The sequence below is a fragment of the Amblyomma americanum genome, chromosome 1 (genome assembly GCF_052857255.1).
Source record: "Amblyomma americanum isolate KBUSLIRL-KWMA chromosome 1, ASM5285725v1, whole genome shotgun sequence".
Taxonomy (NCBI): domain Eukaryota; kingdom Metazoa; phylum Arthropoda; class Arachnida; order Ixodida; family Ixodidae; genus Amblyomma; species Amblyomma americanum.
In genome coordinates this window covers 164989858-165013235 of record NC_135497.1, presented here as the reverse complement: position 1 = coordinate 165013235, position 23378 = coordinate 164989858, and the positions used below count along the sequence as shown (strand labels likewise).

The 23378-nt window shown below is 44.7% G+C and overlaps 1 protein-coding gene across 6 annotated transcripts in view; it reads left to right on the top strand.

Moving 5' to 3' along the window:
- Pkn (serine/threonine-protein kinase N) overlaps positions 1-23378 on the top strand; it is a 101757-nt gene that overhangs the window by 52642 nt on the left and 25737 nt on the right. For all 6 annotated transcript variants that reach the window (XM_077647622.1, XM_077647624.1, XM_077647620.1 and 3 more), the window contains 5 exons: positions 4629-4756; positions 13576-13793; positions 15817-15886; positions 17701-17880; positions 22092-22243. In XM_077647622.1, coding sequence (XP_077503748.1) covers positions 4629-4756; positions 13576-13793; positions 15817-15886; positions 17701-17880; positions 22092-22243 — 748 coding nt within the window. The remainder of the gene's footprint in view (positions 1-4628; positions 4757-13575; positions 13794-15816; positions 15887-17700; positions 17881-22091; positions 22244-23378) is intronic.

The window sequence follows — 23378 nt, the reverse complement described above, 5'->3', positions numbered from 1 at the left end:
CCTGCTTACGTCTCGCACCGCGCGCTTGCTCAGGCCGGCTTTGGCATATGCGTGTGCATGCCCAGGAAATGTCCTGTGAGTTGGGGCTTTAGTGGTCATTGTCGTTGGATGTACTGTATTTCGCAGTCCCTTGTCACAGATATCTTAGCATAGAAACTCTTCTTCAGTACTATTGAGCGCATTCAAGAGCCTGCATTTCTTGAAAGCGTGACCGAGCTCCTGGGGAATGCTGACTCCAGCGTCTGCAATCCAATTGCAGAGTGTGGCTGGAGAGAGTCGTTAAAGGGGAGATGTGGGTCTTGAAATGAATTTTTATTATTAAAGTTATCGTAATAAAATTAGGTGCATATATGTGTTTCTTCCTGTTTTCAAAAATCTAATTAGTTTCAGTACATCTCATTAGTTCCTATATTATAGGAAAATAATTGAAGCCTAATTATAAGTAGTTGAATTCTTATAGGTTGTTAAGACACTTTCTTTCTACATCTTTTGGTTTTGATTGAAAGGGGTCTGTAGCCAAGGACCTGCCATGTGGAGCTATGCCAATTATATTGTTGAAGTACATCATTATACAGTCAGTGACTGAAAATTCGGACCCCTGATTTCTCGGACATCCTTGATTATCTGGAATTTTTTGCGGCACCGAGACATGGTTCATAGTGCCAATGTATAAGAGCGCCTGAAGTTTCAGACGCACCACAACTGACTGCTCAATTTTTCGTTCGCACTCGCCACCAATATCCAAGCTGCCATATACCGGTAATGTCTACAGTGGAACCTCATTCATTCAAACTGCAGGAGAGATCGAAAACTTAATCAAAGGAAATGAAATTCAATCATAAAGGGAGCCTCTTAATTTGCGATGCTGGAATTCTGCGCGAGTCGGCACATAGCGCCCGCGTGGTTTCGAATTCGTACTGTTCTTGGATGTTTTCGCCTCACGAACAGTAATCACAGTTCACGGAACTCATCTGTGCCGGCTCTTTTGTCCCGAATATGGGAAGAGGTAGCAGCGAAGTGCGTGGGAGGCGTACAGCTTCACGGAGACGGCGAGTGCGGGAGGAAATGGTAGTGCATTTCAAAGCGAGGTAAGCATATCCGCAGCAAAGCGCACCGCAACCGTGACTCTTCTTTTGTAAAACTGTAAACAACTGGCGTTTCGATGACAGGCAAGGCGCCTCTCATTATATGCAAGCCACCACAGAGTGCATATCGTCGGATACGATGCCGATTTTGGCTCTAGTTGCTAGGCCTAATGACGAAGGCCAACGCCAGCGGAGTGCTTGCTTCGGCCGTTTCTCGGTTCTTATTCTTTCGCCATCTTCACGTCTTCGTTCCGGGCCCACCGTACTGCAGGAATCGCTGTACGGTGGGTGCACCATAGCGCAGTTCCCGCAGCGGCGTGTTCGCTCTCCCGTCTAGACTTTGTCCCAATTCGTGTGTTCATCGGCGACATGCCGAAGGCAGCATAGCCAGGCCGAGCTCGTCAAAGTGGTCGCTGCCCGTCGTCTGTGCAGGTGTCGCATGGCGAAATTTAGTCATGAGGAGCTTTAGAATCTGTGCAATACAACTGACACCTTCCTCCGGCATATTAGCAACAAGTTCGCGATTTTTTCGATGAAATTTGATTTTCTGGATTGCTTGATTTTTCAGTCGTTTTCGCTGTTCCTAGAGGGTCCGAAAGATCGGTCGTTGACTGTATAAAAGTGTTAAATTTTGTCCAGGTGCCATAATTATGAAGTGTAATTAGGTGACATTATGGTTCACAAGATTTGAAATGCTCGACTCAGCCAAACAAAAAACAGCATAGCTCCATATTTTAGTTCTTTCTGAATTCAATGGTATAAGGTTAATTGAAATTGCACCATAAAAACAAAATAAAAACTTCTGTAGAGCTAGTCATATTGGCAAAAACACTGAGAAAATCTTGCTTCAATTCCCGCGCCTGTCATTCGGAGGTTGTTGTAGAGGCCTCAAAAGCAGTAGAATGCGGATGTTCCAAAAATATTTCGCAGTAGTAATACCAGGTAGTGGGGAAGAGGCCCAGCTTTCAAGCAAAACCAAGATGGCAATCATTGGGGGCGCGGTCGTGGGAAGCGATGGGCGGGAAGTGCTGCCAGATTTCGCTCTGAAATCGCCATTTCCGGGCTCGTAGGCGCGAAATATATAGATATTTTAGTATTTGGGGTTCAAATTTTTAAATTTTTAGGTAGGCACTTTAGATTCGATGGATCCTGAATATGCCATTTTTGCAAAATCGAAATTACCCCATTTTTTAATCATTTCAAGACCCATCTTACCTTGAGTCCACGCAGCTGCAGTTGCTTTTGGCAGCTATGATTACTTTCCGTTTAAAAGCAGCGGAGTATACTTTCGCAGTCCCGACATTGTACGAGTTGCGGTTGTCCTGCTTCCGATAGAGGGTGCGCTGCAAGGTCAGTGGGATGAACTGACGTTGAGATTAAAACCATCGAAACAGCCAGCTGACACCACTGCTAATTGGTGCCTTCTCTCTGGAAGCTTGATGTGATAGTGCTGAATCATAATGGGACTGGAACTGCGAATTTGGGCTAAAAATTGTTTGGATTCACATTAATGCGAGGCAGAAGCTTTACACGCTGATGTATATATAAAAAAAAAACTCATATGCGGGTTTTTACGGGGTTTGAAGAGTGGCTCTCAAAAAAATTATGGCTATCATAATAGAAGTGAGTGTGAGGAATCGTTTGCAAAAATCATCGTTCTTAAAACTGAAGCTCGAAAAAGGGTGGCCATTACCAAGTGCATACTTAAACAGGAAAGCTCTGAACCATTCAACCTTGTAGTTGTGGTGTTTTGGCGGCTCGTTGCTGCCCATAGAAACAGTAGCAAGCTGGCACGCATCACTAGCCTGTCTGGAGAGACCCCCTTTTCCTGCGCAGCGTCTGCTTTTCTCCTCCTGTCACTGAAGAGAGGTGGGGCTGTTAATGCAGCTTTTTCGAAAACTGTTTCTAGAGACAACACAGATTTTCAATTCATTTTGACCATACCATGCCAGGGCCCCACCAGAATGCCACGTGAAAGAAAACAGATGGCCATATGCCATACAACGCTCACTGTTTGTCATACTTCTGAATTGCATGTAGCGTGCATTTTCGTGCTTCTGGCAGCTACACAGCATTTTGGCATGTTAATTATGGCTGGAATTTTGAAATACTTTACCACAGTACCAAACCTAGAACTGCCAACCCGCATTTTAGCTTCCGGTAGTATTTCACTTCACGCTGTCCACAGTCCACTCGCCTCCAAAGGCCGCCTCACTTTGAGGAGGGCTCTGTTTCCCATAGCTACATTATATCCGGTGACTCACCTAACTACATTAAGTTGCCTAACATGTTGTTGTGTGCATGCATCATCTGGTACAGAGCTTTCTCAGCGCTTCTAACTGTACTATTTATCTAACAACTTGGAACTTTGTCACGGTTAGCTTTATGACATACCCAGCATGTTAGAGGCGTTCAGCCATAGTAAAATTTTGTTGAGAAATGGTGGGAGTGGTTACAAGCATGAGACTGTAAAATTCAGCAGTATTCAGTGAAATTAATTAAGGTTACAATAGTTTCTCAAAATGTTTAACAAAACAGCAAGTGATCATTAATGGTTACTTTTAAGGGAAGGTGGTTCCAGCCTGTAAATTGCAAGGCAGAAATGACTGGAGAAATGACTATGTGGCATGACTCAGCTCTAACTTACGGCAGTGATCCTATATTGACATAATATTTGGTTGGGTGTTGAGTTAGTTGCTCAGTATTCAACTCTTCTTGACTTGGGAACGTGAAAATTCTTAATTGGCTTAACTTGCTTTGAAAGTAAGGCATCTGAAAGACAGTTGTAATGACTAGATTATTGTCTGAGCTAGCATACTGCCTCTTTTGTGTCCAACAAAGACAAAGCTCGATCTTTGTGGCCGTCATTGCCCAGGGAAAAAGACTCTCTTTGCCTTGTGCAGTGTGTGTCAGCTGGCAACAGCATTGTGTTTTGCCAGCGAAGAATTCGTATCGCAATGTCATGTCCCATATTGTTGTGGTGGTGGTTTGAAGTGTGATGCAGACAAGTGCAGTGCAGGCATGGTAAAGCATTACTCTAGCTCAAGTGCAAGCTAAAATAGCTTACAATCTGAACGTGAGAAGTGGTGAAATTCCCAATTTTTCAAGCTGGTTTCTCTCAGCAATCTGATTTTTTTTTAATTTCATGGTTTTTTCGTAATGTTCAATTATTCGGACCTTTTTTTCCGGTCCTACAGAGTCTGATATATCTGTCGGTGACTTAAAAAGGACAGGTGCAGACACTGTCATTAGAAACCTGACTAGGTGCTCACAGGAAGCTTAAGGAGTGATTGAATTAGTAAAATAAATTAGACTGCGTCGGAAAATAATAAAATGCTTCACTTTTTAACATGAATAGACTCATTTTGCAGAAATAGAACTGAAACATATATTCATATGTTGTGTGTTCAGCTGCTGCTACTGCTCTGCTCTCAGGAGCAGGTTTCAAGGTTCTGTTTTGATGTGCTGAGTGCTGCCAGATTCGTGATGTCCTGATGTTTATCAGGCATGCAGTTAGATCTTTGTTCTGCGCTTGCCTTGTAGCTCCTGTCAGTACTTCACCGGAGCTGGATAGTCTGGTTGTCACCAAGCTTAGCTTTGAAGACACCAATGAGCCTGACGCCTCAAGCCCATTGTCATCGCATCAGACCTCACTTGAAACGGATGTTCAGGTAATTTTTTTATCTCTAGGAAGCAGCTGCTTGAATGATGTTAGTACAATGGGATGTTATTAATTTAAACTGATTCTTTGCTTCCATCAACGTCAAGTGTATTTTTTGAAAAGGCTGCCTTCGAATTCTGCATAATTTAAACTAATTTTCAGTCTTCGAATTTGGATTCTTGAGAGTGGACTGCATTGCCCTAAATAGTGGAAATGTATAAGTGCACTGGAATTTTACGGATGCATTTTTCATCAGGTGCACAGTTAAGGGGTGATGTGGTTTTCAACACAAACTTTCTTATTTTTCACTCGATTCTGATAAATTTTTTTTGTGTTTAGTATTGCTTCCAAACTTGAGTGAAAAAAATTTCAAGCGTTTATGTCAACGTTTTTTTCTACAAAATATTTTCCCTGCACCTTGTGAAGAGCCTGCAGACTAGACAGTATATATTAGAAGACTGCTTCTACCTTTGTTAAGTGGAAGCCCACGGAGCCGATGCCCCCCCCCCCCCGCACCTGTTACCAGGAGCGATCATGCCCGGGGAAGGGGAATCGAGGAATGTACGCCCGCGCTTAGGGTGAAAGGCGGCACTAATGACGCGTGGCAACCGGTGGATCCAATGCGCATGCAGCGAGCTGCGCATTCCCAGTGAGCTGTGCATTTCACGGGGCTCGGGACAGCCCACGGGGACAATGCCCCCCCCCCCCCCGAGCTCCGCCCAATTATCGAAGGGGTTAAAACCCGCGGGAAACGACGACTTGAGACGAGCGCGCCGAGTCTCAAGCTCGGCCGTTTTTAACAGCCGTTTTTAATCTGCCCTTTTTTTAAACTGCCTTTTACTCACCTGCCTTTTTATGTCAGTGCCGTCTTTAATAAATAAGTTTTGTTCTAAGAAGCTGGAATTGCTGCCCCAACCGGCAATGTGTCGCCGGACGAAGACCTGAAGTACTCTTCGTACTGCTAAAAGCCGTCCCCATCGGTAGGAGGGCAAGAGGGAAGTTTAACTACCTTCATTGGATTTCTGAATGCATACTACGAGTCATGAGTCTTTTTTTTTTCCAACACAATTGCAATAGCCTACCAATTTTTCAGACTCCAATAATTCGGACTTGCATGATATTTCGGACTTTGCTGAGAAACCGTCACGCACCTTATAGAAACGTGTACATTTTCACGGGTGATATTTTGTACTTTGTGGAGTCCAAAAGTTTGATTTTTTTGGACTAAAATATACGCCAGCAAAGCTGTGGGGATCGTTTTTCAACCAAAAATTAATTTTTTTTTCGGCCTAATATTGATGCGAGCAGGCATCACAACTAACTGGTACTCCGCTGCCGTGAAAGGTGTCATCTTTGATTTTAGGGATGAAGTAGGTCTTAGGAATTGTTCTTTTTACGCAAAAGCATAAAGGCCCCATGTCGCAGAAAAGCTGGTATTGGTGGGACGGAGAAGTTAGGACTAGTAGATTACAAAAGGCTCCCATATATGGTGCCAGCCACACCAGTGGTACATCGGAAAATCCTGACCCTTGGGCCCTCGGGTTGCGAGCCAGACACGCTACTGCTTACGCCATGCAGACACATTTGTACGGCTCGGTTAAAGCGGAACTTTATCACTGAACTACTTGTCCACACTTGCGCCATCGTCCTCACTAGTGCTGCCATCGTGATCGCTGCTGCGGTCCCACAGTACATTCTAACGTCGTCGTCCAGCAACATCCCGCACTTCGCAAACAACCACATCACGACATTGCGTGGAGCAGGTAAAAATTTTCCTCGCTGCAGCTGCCATACCTGTATCACCTGTTGCGAACGTCGAACTTGCGGCCTGGCTCGCGGCTGTTCCTTTCTTCAGTGTAAAAAATGGCAGCCATCTTGAATGTAGCTGTGAATGAGCGCCGGTCGCTTACTGGACCTGGAGCACAAATGATGACTAACGAAGCATTACATTACATTAAAAACTTGTGAAACGGGGCCGGCAGTAGTCAAATGCGTCAGAGCCAAAGAGAAAACTACGCGTGAATGGCGTCTGCTCTTCCGTCGGCTACGGACACTCCCTGGCACTGCTGCCGTTCGGAGTGGGGGCGCTGCCTAGATTGGAACAGCGGCCCTTCCATCAACTATCAGTGCTTCCTTGAGTGCCGAGCGCGCATTTGAAAGTAAAAAGAAAACTTTTTGGACGCTTAAGCTTCCCAGTAGAACGCGATTGCGTTATCGGGCTACCGCCGTTAATCAGCAACCGCAGTCGGCAGCCACATGTGGGGTGCCAGTTTGCTGCTTATCGATAGCCGCCATTGGCCGCCGCCTGCACCGCGCGGGGAGGGGATGCCAGTTTTGCACGTTGACATAGCAGCTGCTCAAGGCCAGCACCAATAGCGATGTGACAGAGCCGCACAGCAAAAATGCAACCACGCTGTAGCATGACTGATATCTCGTTTGTCTCGCCTTTACTTGTAGTGCGATGTTTTCATTTCAATTGTAAGTCGACGCCCCCACTTCGGATTTTCAAATTTAAAAAAATAGGTTGACTTACAATCGTGTAAATATGGTACATTTTTTATAGCTCCATTGGTTCAGGAAACAAAGTTTAAAAAAAAAAGGGTACTTCTTATGGGGATTTTTCACAATTTCACCTTGCCAAACACAAAAAGTAACTGTCTGGCCCCAATGCCAAGACATGCATGTGGAGGTTGATATTTTTGTTCACTTGAAAGCAATTTATAGGCAAGGAAATGTTTTACTGGAAAGAATTTTGCTTAACTTTCTCTCATTACCATGTTAATTGTAATTTACAAAATGATACTAGAGTCACATAAAAAGCATCACTCCCTAGTTCTTTTCACTACATTTACAATACCAAATTTGTCAAATGTCACTGAGCAACAACATAGAAAAAATCCCCATAAGGCTGATTGCAGTGTCTAAAAACATCATACTTAGAAAAACGCATTTGAAGTTTTAGTCAATTGTAACTTTTGCTAGAATGCAGCTATGGCAATGTAAATGACATCATTGCATAGCTCAGTTCTTCAAGAGAGTCCGTACTAGATATGTTGGAGTTCCGTCCCAAAATAGTTGCAAAAGCTTGCCATAAAGCCGTGTCTTCATCATCATCATCCCGACTACACCCACTGTAGCGAAAGGGCCTCTCCCATGTGTCTTCAATTAACCCTGAATTTGCATGAGAAACTAAATGTAGGTGAAATCACCTTGTAAATGTTTACAGTAAATCCCCATTACTCTAAGTCATAAACGCGGTGAACGTTTGGCAATCACTCTGGCTGACAGCATGACTGCGGCTGCAGCCGCCGCCACCTCACACAACACCGCTACGAGCGGCGCGGGTGAGTGTGAGGCAACACGACCGGAGAAGAGAAGAGCATGTGCGGTCGTACCAGCCGCAGATGCACCTACTCCTGCATGTTCAACCATTATCCCAGGAAATGGACTCTTTGCGTTGCATTGCCGGCACTCTCCACCATCCCCACTCCTGACGTGCTAGAGCTATCGGCACCGGAATGACGCGAGCAACCACACGGCGGCAATGGGCATGCACTGCTTAACCAGTGTCTTTATGGAAGGGGAAACGTAGCAGAGGAAGCGAGCTTTCAAACGACGCCAAAATGACTGCAATTGGACAAGCCGGGGTGGAATGAGTGGAGCGCGAACTTTGGATTCATCTAACCATTCCCGATTGTTTTTGGTTGTGCAGGCGCATAAAACTTTGTTTTTACATGAAAACGTAAATGCCACGTGCTGCAGATAAGCCGGTGGTGGCGTGGCGGAAAACTTAAAACTAATTGATTACAAGCCGCTCCCACAGATGGCGCCAGCCGCACCACCGGTGCGTCCGAAAGCCCTGACCCTTGGGCCCTTGGGTTGTGAGTCAAACATGCTACCACTGTGCCACACAGACATGTTCGTAAGGCTTGGTTAAAGTGGGACTTTATATATGTATATGTCGACCCTCTGCGGTGGCTCAGTGGTTAGTGGGCTCGGGTACTGATCCAGAGTACCCGGGTTTGAACCTGACCGCGGCGGCAGCGTTTCGATGAAGGCGAAACACAAAAAGGCGCCAGTGTGCTGTGTGATGCCGGTGCACGTTAAAGATCCCCAGGTGGTCGAAATTATTCCGGAGCCCTCCACTATGGCACCTCTTTCTTCTCTTAGTCCCTCCTTTATCCTTTCCCTTATGGCGCGTTTCAGGTGTCTGTTCAGGTGCCTGCTGAGATGTGAGACATACTGCGCCATTTCCTTTCCCCAAAAACCAATTTTCAATTTTTTATATCGTGTGGCCTTTCACATAATGATTGTGACTGCGTGGGCAAGAGGAACCGCACTCGCGTCATACCCTTAAAAGCAGAGCTCATTAATCTTGCCAGTTGCAAGACTCTGCTTCAGAAAATGGCTAGTTTTAATTACCACTTGCTGGGTGCTTACGGATGGCTGGAAGCTGCAAATAAAAGTTGTTACCATATGGCGCCATGTCTTCTGCAAAGGATTTTCTTTTTTGCTTTTCATCTCGTAATTTATCTGTCAGACTGTTATATCTATGGATTTTTGTTCATACATCTGTTTCATTGATTTTGTTCGCAGGCAGTTGTGTGTTTAGAAATAATCCTGAAGTCTGCAACTTGAACACAGTTTACATTATTCACCGTAAGTGGCGCGGCAATCCGTAAACACCTGAATTTTGCCCACTGCAAACTGCTGAGTTTTGATACATCGACCCTGTGGGATGTTTCACAGCTGGTAATATCAAAGTGCTCTCCTTAATGGCGGAACTTAAAAGTGTCCCTCAGTTTTTTTATTTCCATATGGAGGTTGACTGATTTTTAGCATAAAGGTGAATGTACAAACATGCCAAAAATGGGATTTTTAGAGAACCAATTTCCTCCCATTTTTTTTTTTGCGTTGCAAACCAGTGTCGTCCCCCCACCCCCCCTAGGGGGGAGCCTGGTCTTGAAAAAAAAATTTTATATTGAAGTCACAGTTAAGAAATCTTCAGGGAACATGTATTTTTGTGTGCAGATTCTAAATATGTCATTTAATTTTATGTAAAGCAATTCCTTGGGCAGTTATGTAATTTTTATGCATGTATTTTGTGAAGAAGTTTGAACAAAATTTGCTGCAGAAAACTTGCTGAAATGTATGCTATTGGGTTCTCTTGATGCCAAGGAATGCAATAAGGGTAAAGTTGTCTTCCTGCTTATTATAGAACTTAAGTTATAGGGTTTTGATGTAGTCACTTCAGAAATGCGAAGAAAAGTGTGTATTCCCGTTTCTGAAATGGCAGCTTCAATACCCTGTAACTCGGGTTCGGTGATAGCCAGGATAATTTTACCCTTATTGTATTCCTTGGTATCAACAGAAACCAATGGCATAAGCGAGTTTACCGCAGCAAATTTTTTTCAAGGATTCTTCACAAAATACTTGCATAAAAATTGCATAAATGCTCAAGAAATTGTTTTACTTGAAATTAAAATGACATACAGTAGCCGACGGGTAATTCGGACTCCAATAATTCGGACTTGTAGGATATTTCGGACTAATTTCAGTCGCCTGCGGTCCAAAATTGGCCATCTTATCAGCTTTTCGCCGGCGCAAAAGGTGCCATCTTGGATTGAGGTGGATTTACGCTGCAGCTGGATTGGCTTGACATACTTTCGGTACCTCATTGTTGCCAGTAGAGGTCCCTGCGACCTCTGACACTTCGAGGTGGCAGCCGGATTGTCATCGCCGTCAACTTGTTTTTGTTGCCGACGTTGTTGCGGGCAGTTATTGCTTGTCCCATATGTTGAAAATTGGTTGTTGGGGGAAGGAAATTGTGCAGGAGCTATCTCTCATCTCGGCCAGAAGGAATAAAGGAGGGACTGAGAGAAGGAAGGAAGAAACAGGTGCCGTAATGGAGGGCTCCGGAATAATTTCGACCACCTGGGGATCTTTAACATCGCACAGCACACGGACGCCTTAGCGTTTCGTCTCCATCGAAATACGGCCACCGCGGTCGGGATCCAACCGGGGTACTCCGGATCAGTAGCTGAGCACCCTAACCACTGAGCCACCGCGGCGGGTCTCATACGTTTGCCATTCGTCGTTTCGTCATTTGGGTTCCTCTGACCGTGTCGACCGAGTGGCGCTCAGTCTTCACGAAGTTACATCCGTTCGCCGTTTGGTGATTGCGTAAGGCGGTTCCGCTGCTTTGAATGAAAAGTGCCTTATCTTTGCATGTGTTTGATGAATGGTGTGGTGCACACTCGTGTTGTGGACAACATGGCCCCGCCGGGTCCCGTCAAAGAAGCGTGGGAAGTATTCCAACTAAATGCGGTGACCTTGCTCTCTAGTGTGTACAGTGATAGCACAACTTTGGGTTAAATACTGGCGCAAATCGTCGCCAGCGAGAGAAATTTGTTGCGAGTTAAAATCGGTGACATTTTTAAGCCGATTTCATCTTAATAAAGTGGTTTTTTTTTTGTACTTCACGGATTTTCGGACTTTTTCGATTGTTCGGACCATTTTTGGGGTCCCTTTGAGTCCGAAAAATCGGTCGGTGACTGTATTTAGAATCTGCACGAAAAAATACGTTCCCTGCAGATTTCATAATTATGACTACATTAATAAAACTTCGTTTTTGAAGACGAGGCTCCCCCCTTAACTGAGTCAAACGGGTGTACTGGCTTGCATAGGATTGGCTATTTGCACTTCATCATAGATAATTGAGATAAGGGCACCCTCTGTGTAGCCACAGAAATGGCCTACAAAGAGCGCTCAATCACATTGAAATGGACAGCTGCAGCGTCCGTCGCATCTTAGATGCCGCCTCCCGCGATGAGAGGCAGATGGAGGGGAGGGGTGGGGGTTGCATTGGGAGCTGCTCACTTCTGCTTGCATCATCCCATAGCTTACCTCTCGCAATTCATCACCCTAAAAAAATTTGGCGTAGTTTAGAGAGTGCAGTAAAACAAACTGTTTCAAAATAGACTGAACAATTAGAAGAAATCAGCTTCGCAAGGTGAGCAGCGGCCCAGAAAAGCAGCCCTTGGTTGCAGTTTGTCTGCAGCATTGCCTTTCGTATCAGGCCTTTCGAAGCCTTATAAGCATTTGATGACTTCTATTTTTTAGTGGCATATTTTCAGCTGCTTTCAGTAGATTGTTACATGCCTGAGCAATGTCGCCCAAAGAGCTCTGCTCCACTTCCATGACATGCATGCACTGCTCAGTTTGCATTGCCAATCAAGCCACTTTCCGTAGGCGCGCTACCAGAGGAGCCTAAAGTGCTCAGATATGTGTCTATGATGCCCTTCACAATAAATTCACTTGCAGCAGCTGTTTACTATTCTTGATCGTTGATGGCTTTCTCTTGTGGTTGCCGTAAAGGCACGTTTATACTCTGATCTAGCACACGTGCACGTGTAGCACAGCAATGTCATGGCCAAAGTGCGACCCTCTACACTCAACAGCGCTCGACTGCCTGCGTGTTGGCGCCTTCCTGCGTGCTTTGATAGTGCCTGGCGCAGAATGGAAAAGTCTCTATTTCGCACATAGCGTGCCAACCGCTCTGCATCGCTTCAGAGCAGTTGGACTCTAGGCTGGTCGAATTTGCACCTGATGCGGCGGTGCCACCTTAACGTGGCCGGCTACCACCGATGCTCACCTGTATGCTGAGAACGTCAAAATATAATTGTGCCTGAGCAGTGCACCATTTAGATTTCTTTTTAATGGGATGTCGGTCATGGAAGTGTAGTGTGTCGCTAAAGTTCAAACAGCCAAAAATATAATGCCACGTGGCCATGAGCAGATGCCTCGCTGTCGGCTCCCACAAAAACTTCGCCAGTTGATAAGGGCACTGAAGAGGCCAGTGGCGACACGGAGGCAGTCACGTGGCGCGATATTGAAACTTTTGCTTTCTGTGTCTAGAATTGAGCTGAGGCGCCAGTTTTCAAGATACAGAAACAAGCTTTTCGCCGAGCCAAAGATAGCGCCGCTCGGTTGCTAGGTTAAAAAAAATTTTTTTTTTTTTCAACGATTTCAAGCACCACTATGGTTTAAAAAACCTTTTTTAGTAATGATTTTTTGTCCATTTTTTGTGATTTGAAAATGATGTCCCTCCTTGAACTTGTGTACCCTAAAGATTTGGAATTTGTGCTGCTGAATTAAACTCCTGCTGATAATAGCAGTATGGATTTAGTTGATGCCAGAAAAATTAGTGGATGCAAAAATTTCCTGCTGCCTGTCCCTATCACGCTAAGTGAGCCCAAACAATCACTGAGCCACATCCACACAGTTGCTAGAGTTAACTGGAAAAGGCAGCACAAAAAGATAAGCTGATGTAGTCACCATTGTAGAAAGCTAGCAAACATAGCAACCTAAAGGGTTTACATCCATTCCAACCTTCAGTTGCACTGCCGGGTGTGTGGCTGCACACATCGTGCTTCCAAGGGATCAAGGTTTTGTTTGCACACAGGGACACTACTGCGCATGAAGTTGATGAAGCCTTTTATATTGCTTAGAGCAGTGCCATAAGCATGGACCACTAGTCTATAATCTTGTTTCATAAGGTCTTTGCATAATTGACAGCTAGTGTCGAATGCTTTCGACTACATTTTTTTTTTGAATTCTCTGTGGGCTGCTTTCTGGTCCTTATAAATTTACGGTTTTTCGAGTAGCTTTTGGTTGCAAGTCTGTTTTTTAACTGCATTCTAGAGAGGTTCCACTGCATTCAAGACTATACTGCTTGATAGGTTATCAAACCACTGCGTAAGGTGCTTGATGAGGCACTCATAAAAAATCATTTTATGGAACCGTAATAAGTACAATACTTGTTTGCAGTCTGCGCTTGGGGAGTTTGACTTTTTGCAACAAGAGACTTCCATCACTTCGATGGCTGTGGAGGAGAAGGCACAGCAGACATCCAACATGGTGGTTGGCGGCCATTCACCAAGCCCCGAGCCCATAGTTGAGCTAGCTCCCGATGAAGAGGATGAAGTAAATAAGCTCGGAGAGCCACCACAAGTGACACCTGTTGTTGTGGTGCCCGATGTTGAAAGGTGAGCCACTGTGCGATTGTCTAAACCAAAATGTCCTGGCGCAGAGCACGTCAAGGCCGAGCACATCATGAACCGAGGTGCAAGTGTAGCATGCTGTAAAGGGGGGGTGAGACTTTCAAAATGGTTTTCAAAAGTTGACTGTACAGCAGCTGTGTTAAAAGCTATGGCCATGAAATTAGCTAGCAATCTTGTAGATAGATGCAGCTTGCATTAGTGCTAAAAACTGGATTTAAATCTTGTCTAGTTCTTTTTTTCTGTTAATGTACCTTTTTTAAAAATCTACTGAATGCACTGTGTTGAGATTTTGCATTGAAGTAGGAAGTATTATCAACTGGTATCAAAAGTATACATTGATGAAAAAAATATTTATTACGTTTTTTTCTTCTTTCTCTGTGCTCCATGACCCATGAAAAATTGTTTTTAGACATTAAAATAAAAATGGACTTGGGCTTTTGATTCTGGTACCGGTCATGTAAAAGGCATTGGTTGAAACCTGGGGAAAATTTGTTTACTTCTGCCTAATAGTTCCCGAGAAAAAGGTACATGGCAGTGCATTGAGATTTTGCATTGGAAGTAGGAAGTGTTAACAACTGGTATCAAAAGTATACACATTGATGAAAAACAATATTTATTACGTTTTTTCTTCCATGAAAAATTTTTTTTAGTCATTAAAATAAAAATGGACTTGGGCTTTTGATTCTGGTACCAGTCATGTAAAAGGCATTGGTTGAAACCTCGGGAAAATTTGTTTACTTCTGCCTGATAGTTCCTGAGAAAAAGGTACATGGACTTCAAAAAAGGCTGTTTCGAGAAATATGATGAAGCATATGAAAACTTCTTCCTTTGACGCGACTGCAAAAAAGGATGAGAAAAAAAGCATTTCTGATGTTGCGAATAGCCAAGTGCAATATATTTTCTGAAAGCTGAAAAACATGCGCTGTCAGAATGTTGCCAGAACTAAAAATCAAAGTGGGGTGCGATAAATTTAAATGAAACCTCTAAAAAACTTCCACGAAAAAGGGTGCAAAATTATAATTGATTTTTTATTTGACAAAACAGTCTCACCCCACTTCAAAGGAGAATAACAAAGCCTAGCATATGGTAAAAATGCTTTGGTAACTATTTTACTCAAACTTGTTGGGTTGGTTTTTGCATTTTTTTTTTGCAAAAGCCTGCACATGAAAAAACACTGCAGAAGAAATTTGAAAGAGCTTGGATGGCAGAGGTACAAGCTTTCAACGAAGTTTATTTGATGAGCACCATTAGAAGTAGACCATTGCTGAAGTGTTATGTTTGCACCAAGAGAAAATCAATGTGTACGTCACTTCAGAGCCAAGAATCGAAAAGTGTGATGTGGCACTACAGCGGTCTGCTAAGTCCTGCTGACATGGACAGACGTACATAGGCCACACAGAGTGCTATGGAAATAACTGTGCAGAGAAGCATGAGTTGATTATTCAAAAATAAAGAAAAAGCATTTCTGGGTAATAATTTGCCACCATCACACTGAGCCACCTGCTTTTGAGCCTTGCTCTTTCCAATTTTTGTTCTTAGCAAAGATCGATTGTGTGGCTTTTTCTGTGTAAGTTAGTGTTTTTCCGGCAGCAGAAGACTCCTTTATTGCTGAAAAAATTGCCTTCAAAATTTTCCATCCACTAGATTCGAGCTTGTGAGTTAGAAATTTCTTCAAAACAAACTTCCAGGAACTTGTATGTCATCACTCTTTTCAATTGTTGATCTTGGAAAATGGAGTTTATGGGGACATTGGTTAATCTATTTCTTATTAATTTATTGTTGGCTTGATTTAGTGTCACAGAAGCAGATTTAAAAGAGCAGAGTGTTGCTGTGCTTGGCTTAGCACTTCGGGCTATAACCAGAAATTGAATTGACTGCGTAAAATTACAATGCATCTGATAAGTACACTAAAGAGGAGCTTTCAAAGAGAGTAAGCTGTTTGAATATGGGTGACATTTTGGGAATCTTACTGAACGCCTTACTTTTGGCACTTGCCTTCTTTTTTCAGTGGACAAGGATCTCTGACACTTGACCACTTTGAATTCATCAGTGTGCTCGGACGAGGACACTTTGGAAAGGTGATATGAGCTCTCTGTATTGTTTTAAATTGAACTATTGCTCTGACCACTTCGATGCTATGTAAAGTTTCAATCAAGGTATTACCATATTGTTCATGTTAACTACCGTATTTACTCGCGTAATCCTCGCACTTTTTTCCCTGAAAATCAATGCAAAGTTTGGGGGTGCGATAATTATGTGGGGAAAATTTTCAAGCAAATGTTTCGGAGTGTTAAATGCAAAGATGAATGGGTGCAAGATCAGGATTGTCAGGTCCGCAATTGTAAATATAACGAAAACATTACTTTCAAGCATAACTTACCTTCGTTATGAAAGTACAGGGTGAACGTAAGCTCAAGCTGCTAAAGCACTTTATTTGCTGCGCGCAACCTCCCCGTCACTACTCGCGTTGCGTACGTCCTGCAGGCAATTCTACTCTTCATCAGTGTCCGTGTCGACACTGGAATCGATGGTTTCTTCATCTTCCGATGCGTCTTCGTCATCCCACACCAGGTGGTCCTCGGTCGCATCCAGGGCGTTCGAAATTCCTGTTTTCTTGAAGCTTCTGGCCACCATGTTTACATCAATCATCCCCCATGCCTCTGATACCCAGCTGCACAGCAGCTCCACGGACGGTCTTTTGATCTTACCGCCCGGCGTCAGAGCATGTTCGCCTTCGGCCATCCATTCTGCGTACAGCCTCCGGACGTTATCTTTAAATGGCTTGTTCAAAGATACGTGAAGAGGCTGTAGCATTGATGTGAGGCCGCCGAGTATAACAGCCAGGTCCGTGCGCAGTTCCTTGAACTTCGCCCGAACCGACTCTTGAAGATGGCCCCGAAAGCTATCAAGCACGAGGAGCGACGGAAAAAGAAGCGCTCCCGGTCGCCGCCCCCACACAGTCTTCACCCAGTCCACCATAAGGTCCGCGGTCATCCACCCCTTTTCTTGGATGCTGACGTGTATACCAGGGGGGAGCTTTCCTTTCGGGAGGGTCTTCCGCTTGAAAATGACGTACGGTGGGAGCTTCCGCCCGTCCGCCGTCACGCCTAGCATGACCGTGCACCTCTGTTTTTCGGCACCTGCAGTCCTGACGTGCACAGTCCGAGCGCCTGTCTGTTCGACTGTCCTGCTGCTGGGCATATCGAAATTCAGCGGAGTTTGGTCTGCGTTCCCTATCTGGGCGAGCAAGAAGTTTTTCTCCTCTCAGATCCTGATAACGAATCGATGGAAGTCCACTATTTTCTCTTCATAGGCTGCGGGCAGGCGCTGGCAAAGCGTCATTCGCCTCCTGAGCGAGAGTGGGGGGTGCGAGCATTACGCGAGTGCGAGCATTATGCGAGTAAATACGGTATTAAGGGAGCCTAGTAATCAGTTTCAGTTTTTAAGTATCACTGAAAATGCAATAAGGAAACCTTTTATGAATTGATTAGGCTTTATTCAAGACGGATCTAGTGTGGTCATTACTTTAAATGGCCATTCAACCATTTCATGAAACAAAAATGTAGAGTTGTCTGCACCTAGTTTTAGTTTACTTGTCTTGTTGCAGCATCTGGCATGTGAGTCAGGCATCTTCCTGTCAAAGCAAGCAAGTAGCTTGGAGGCTAACTTTACAACTTCTGTGCTTTACAACTGCTGTTAAAGGTACAATTGCTGCTTAAGTGCAAAAGTCATTAATAATTGCACAAACTTGTGCATTGTAACTTTTTATGTTTGAAATAATTACAGTTGTAGGTGTTTTGCTTCTTCTGTGTATTGCAGGAACCAGTTGCTAGTGTTCTTTTTGTAGTGTGTGTTCTAGAGAGGGGTTTTTAAATTTACTTTGGGCATGCAGGTGATCCTGAGCAAGCACAAGACTTCTGGCCAGTACTTCGCTATTAAGGCTTTGAAGAAGGGGGACATCGTGGCCCGAGATGAGCTAGAAAGCCTTATGGCAGAAAAGCGCATCTTTGAAGTGGCAAACTCTGTCCAACACCCATTTCTTGTCAACCTCTTTGCTTGCTTCCAAACCACGGTGAGTAGGGGCTAGAGGGGAATAATAATGAGAGGCACTGCTGCAAGCAGCGCTGCATTGTTATGTACCACTGCATTTGTGCAGTTGTACATCCATTCATTGTTTTCTTTTGCACTACAACCTGTGTTGTGAAATACAGTTAAACCTGGATGTAACCAACCTCTGTGCAACTAATTCCTCGACATTGCGAAGTTTATAAATTTTCTGACGACGCCCCCATTGCAGCGTGTGTATGTGCGAACTCCATGAAACAAAGGTGTCGCAGCAGTCGACCTTGATGTAATGAACTCTCCACGCAGATTTTCCATTAACTTGAAATTCAGCTGAATCATGTGAACCTTTCACGATAAGACACGAATCACCATGAGACAAATGTTTACAATTGCAATGAGTGAACGCAAGTGACAAAAAATGCCGTGCTCTAACGACAGCTTTCCACGGGAAACGCAGCAGTCTCTGCAGCTTTCACTTTTTAGCATTGCACCAGGTGGCACCACGACAATTCATGTCCGAAAGCTGCACAAAACAACAGGACATGGCAAAGAAGGCACGGGTTGAGTGGTGCACGTCCATCCCTGCCACTCGGTTGCTCACGCGATTCAGACGCCGCATGGCAGGAGCTGAAGTGGCGAGTGTGTCAACAATGTGAGGTGAAAAGTCTGTTTCTGAGGGCGACTGTGGATGGGCAGACCTTAAGACTTCTTTTTTTCACGAGCATCCGGAAAGGGGTCGGTGCTTCCTACCGCTTCCCCTACTCTGCCCACCCCGTGCATAGTGGCGTCATGTGATCCGCGGCGGAGATGATGGTGGCTGCTGTTGCGCTGCCATTATCAATAGGATCATGAAATGCCTCTCCATTGTTTGATATCAAAAAACAGGCATTTACTTGTTAGCATTTGCTAGGCCGTTTCATCTACATTTCTTATCCATTTTGGCTTCCGTTCCGTACAGTCCTTTTGATTTTTCACTCGAAAACTGGATGTAACAAAAACCTGCACGTAACGTAAAATTTTGGACTTTTGTAGGCTTCATTATATTAAGGTATAACTATACTGATGCAGCCAAGCATTTGTGCAATGTTGTGACAGGTATGTTGTCAGTATAATGTGCATTGTGTACGACATAACTCAACAGCTACAGATCGATTGCGCGGTGAAGCTTCTACGGATTGAAAGTTTTTGCCTTGTTGTGACTGCTGTATCATATACCGGACTAGTGAGGTGATCAACTCAAGAATGCTAGGGAAACGTTTCTTTACTGCATAAATAATAGCAGTGGAGCCTCTCAGTTAGCATCCATCTGTGCTTCTTGGACCATCTTCTGCAATCTGTGCCTTTGGCTGCGTGAATATTACTCACTGTCAAGCAAGCTGCTTCATACACACACATGCACTGTACCCATGCCCTGCAAATAAGCACAGTATTTGCTGGTGTGTGTAAAAAGTCCAATGCAAAATAAAACATGCTTGTTGATGTCTTCAGAGTTAAGTACAGTAATCCCTCGTTATAACGAAATCGCTTTACTCGAAGTATCGCTTTATTCGAAATATCTTCCTGTCCCGATTGAAACATATGCAATTTAAGCTGCATTACTCGAAGCGCACAAAGAGCTTGACCCGCTTAGAGCGAAGTGGCGAGTAGAGGCATTGCCGCCGCCGCGGCGACCCTTTTGCGCATGCAGTGCCAAATTAATGCCGCCGGGGAATGTCTCATGCAGGCACAGAACAGGCCACAAAAGTACCATACCTACGACCGATGACCCGTTTAGTAATGAGTACCAAGCGAGTGCTGAGTGCCCCCATCTGTTTACAGCGGATGCGAACGAAAGCACACCCGAAACAGCCGCAATTAACCGCATCGCTGGTGTCCCCCATGATAGAATCCAAACGAAAATAAAATTTTCGTGACACTTTGCGATGTCAGAAAATCGGCAGTCTCTTGGATGCCGAAAAGTGACCAAAAGACCGCGGGCAGACTTGCGCTGTAGCATTCCATAAGGTGTGCTCGGTGAGCAAAATCTTCCCACTGTAAAGAATATTTCTGGCGCGGAAACGTACCAAAAGGCACAAAACAAAAAATGTGTTCCTCCGATAATGAGCCCATTCATGCTTGTGAGTCGCGAGCGAGACGAGCTTTCGGCAACGGACTGAGCTGCTCCCTGGCTGCCGTAGTCGTCGCTAAGCCTAACCATTTCACACTGGCCAAAGCAGACGAAACTCTCAAAAGCGCGCAATCAACCTCATTCCCCAGGGTTTTCGCTTCTGACGAAAAGGCGACCCGCAGGTCATGCTTGCAAGCGTGAACAACGGTGTTGTCGAGCTGCTGCCCGGTCGCACGCCCTTTGCCGTGTTCAAGGTCGACCCCCCAACTAACCAATTGTAAAAATGAAAAAATCTTTTTCAATGGAAAAAAGTACCGAAAGACACCTTACCTTGAAACAAATGCGCTTCGACAGGTTGCACAATGGTGAGAGTATTTATTTTTATTTAAATGCTGCTCGTGTACACCCGAAGCAAAGTCCTTCCTCTTCATGAATCACTGCACCCAGGATGGCGAGCTCTTGAATTGCGCCCTCGTGAGTCTAGAGGCACGCGCGATTTCTACTGCTTTCATGCGGATGCATTCAGCAGTCACAGGCAGCGATCTTGCACGCAGCGCAACCTTTTTTTCCAATTCTGGATACGCTGCGGCCCGCCCACGAAATGATGTTTTCTGCTAGTTGCTGCAGGTTGAAATATGCAGCTTCTGCCTGCGCCAGTACTGAATGCTCTTTTCAGATTCCAAATTCGCACTGTGCCACCAGGTTGGCATGAGCTTCCACGTACTCAATCGCGTTTTTCTTGAAGGCGACGGTGAATTGCCACCGGCTTCCACTCATTTTGAAACAAAATGTGAAAAAGCAGCCTTTAACCAAAAAACGAAAACGCAAAATGCATTGCGGTGCGACAACATCGCGACGCTGCACTGCTGCTGATGGCGATGGTGATGGAGGCTGTTGACTTCAGCCGCCCATTGTTGCAAGACTTCCGTAGTTTTTCCGCCAGTGACCGGTATATAAGATGGGGGTTGACTTTTCGCCATGGTTTTTTGAAAAAACGTTCGACCTATATTCCAGTTTTTACGGTAAACAGTCGCACAGCCTCCGTAACTCGAAAGTGTGAATTCGCGAGTCGTGGAGGTTGCGCTATCCTTTTGGTTGAAAAGTGGCAGTCGCGGGGCAGTAGCACGCTGCTCATGTTTACAGCTTTGTGAGTGTGCTCACAGGAGGTCGCACGCTTTTCATGACTATAGTGCAGCCCTCTGCTGAGCAAGTTCAGACGTGTTGAATGCTGCCCACTCTTCACCAGTTTTGAATTCGAAGAAGGGGCCTTCTGATAAGTTCAGGCTTTACAACAGATGTTGGCCATTGCCTTCTGTGGCAAAAAGCAGAAGGTGATGAAATATTTTTTGACATTAAAATAAGGTAATCTCACTACCCAACTGCTTCGGATCACAGTGTGCCGCATATTCTGTTCACTTTTGTTAGTTTGAACTTCATTGAATTCGAACTGCATTGGCGTTGGATGATTTCCTGTCCAACCGTTCTTTTCATGCACTCTTAGTCTCAACCCTCTCAAGGAGCTTCATTCAGGAAAATGGAGTACCTCAGAGTTCTATTTTAAGCATCACACCCTTTATTGTAAAAATGATTTGCATAGCTAAAATAATCGCAAAGTCCATTACGGATTCAATCTATGTTGGTCTTCAAATAGCTTGCACATCCTCAAACGTAGAATACAGTTGACAGTAACACTACAGCAGAATCTCGATGATACGAATCTCGCGGGGTCACGAGAAGCTTTGTGTCACCCGAAATCTTGTATCATCCTTGTCACTAATGCTTTACAAATGTGAAAGCTTTCAGGTTGGCAGGTATGGATTTGGTTGTTTGTAGTACGAGTTGCATGTAATTTTCCCTGATTTGAAAGAAATCGTAAGATCAGGCATTAGGCTCAACAGATGACATGACTAGCAAATCTGCTGTTAAAGGGTTATGTGGCAGGCCTGTTAGTCTGATTGAACTGAGGTACAACTTTTTGGTCTGCAGTGAGAATGTAGGATATACTAAACATATTTTTGTACCTCTTGCTAAGCAGACGTATTTCTGGTTTTTGTAGCTTGCTGCACTAGGTGGTGAATGTCACATGTATTATTTTTCTTTTCTGTTTGCAGAATCATGTGTGCTTTGTCATGGAATATGCTTGTGGTGGGGACCTGATGATGCACATCCACACCGACATTTTTCCAGAGCCGAGGGCTGCTTTTTATGCTGCCTGTGTTGTTCTGGGATTGCAGTTTCTTCATGAAAACCGCATCATCTACAGGCAAGACAAATTTTGTTTTGCGCAGACAGCATTTTCACAGAGCTTTGAATGAGCAGAGTTGTGAAATCATCATGTAAAAATCTTCAGTTGCATGCTGTTACGTTAGAATGTTGCTGGGTTAGATTTAATGAGTTGCACAGTAAATTTAAGTGAGAAAAGATTGCCAACCAAGTTAAGACAACACGACGTTTTGGAACAGAGTCGAAACCTGCTCTATTCCTTCATCAGGTGTCTTCGGACGAGTGGCAACTTGGCTCTTTAACTGCGAGTCACTGAACATAAATCGGGGATGCAGGAAGAGGGATGTGTGCCAAGGGAGCAGTTAACATTCCCCGCTTGCTGAATAGGCTACGACTTATGTAGGAGCCTCCTGTGCAGGTTTGGCTCAGGTACCAAGCACAGTGGTTTCATCAGTCTTTATGCTGTGGTGGCGTGCCGTGCAGTTCTTGGCCATCGCTTTTCGATCCTTGTTCATTTTTCTGACATCAGCTTTGTACTTCTTCATTCTTTCCATGAAATTCTTGGTTTTGCCAGCGTAGGACACCGATTATTTTGTATACCACGGCTTGGGTCTCTTCTTTAGGATGGCGGTCTTTTGGGCAGGGGAGGAGGCGTCCGATTCTGGAAGTGTGACGGCTGCAAAATCCCTCTGAATAGAGAGTTTGGAGAATACGGTAAATGAACAGATACTTAACAGGAAAGCAGCAAGTAGCATATCGTATAAGTGGGACATGGACCTGACGTCGAATTTTTAGAAAGAAATATCCAGTATTTGTTTAGTAATAGCCATTTAAATTTCCGAAGGCGCACGATTTGCCTTTTAAGTTGAGGTCAAATCATGCCTCGCCGTCGCTCGGTACCTACGCGTTCGCTCCCCCGACGCCGTTTTGGTCTCGTTCGAAAGCTCACGCCTCCAGCTTTTTTTTTAATCGGTAAGCAACGCCGGGATTTTGCGTTCGCGGACAAAATGACCGCAAAGAAAATGTGCGCGCCGTGTTGTCATTGGTTAGAAAAGCCATGTGATCAAAATGGCGCTCCGTGATTGGGTAGGCCTCGAGTTAGGCTTGTGTGCTCCAGAAGCGCGGCGCCATTTTGAGAGTCTGCCGCGCGGCGCGTGTTGAAGTGTCACTCGTTT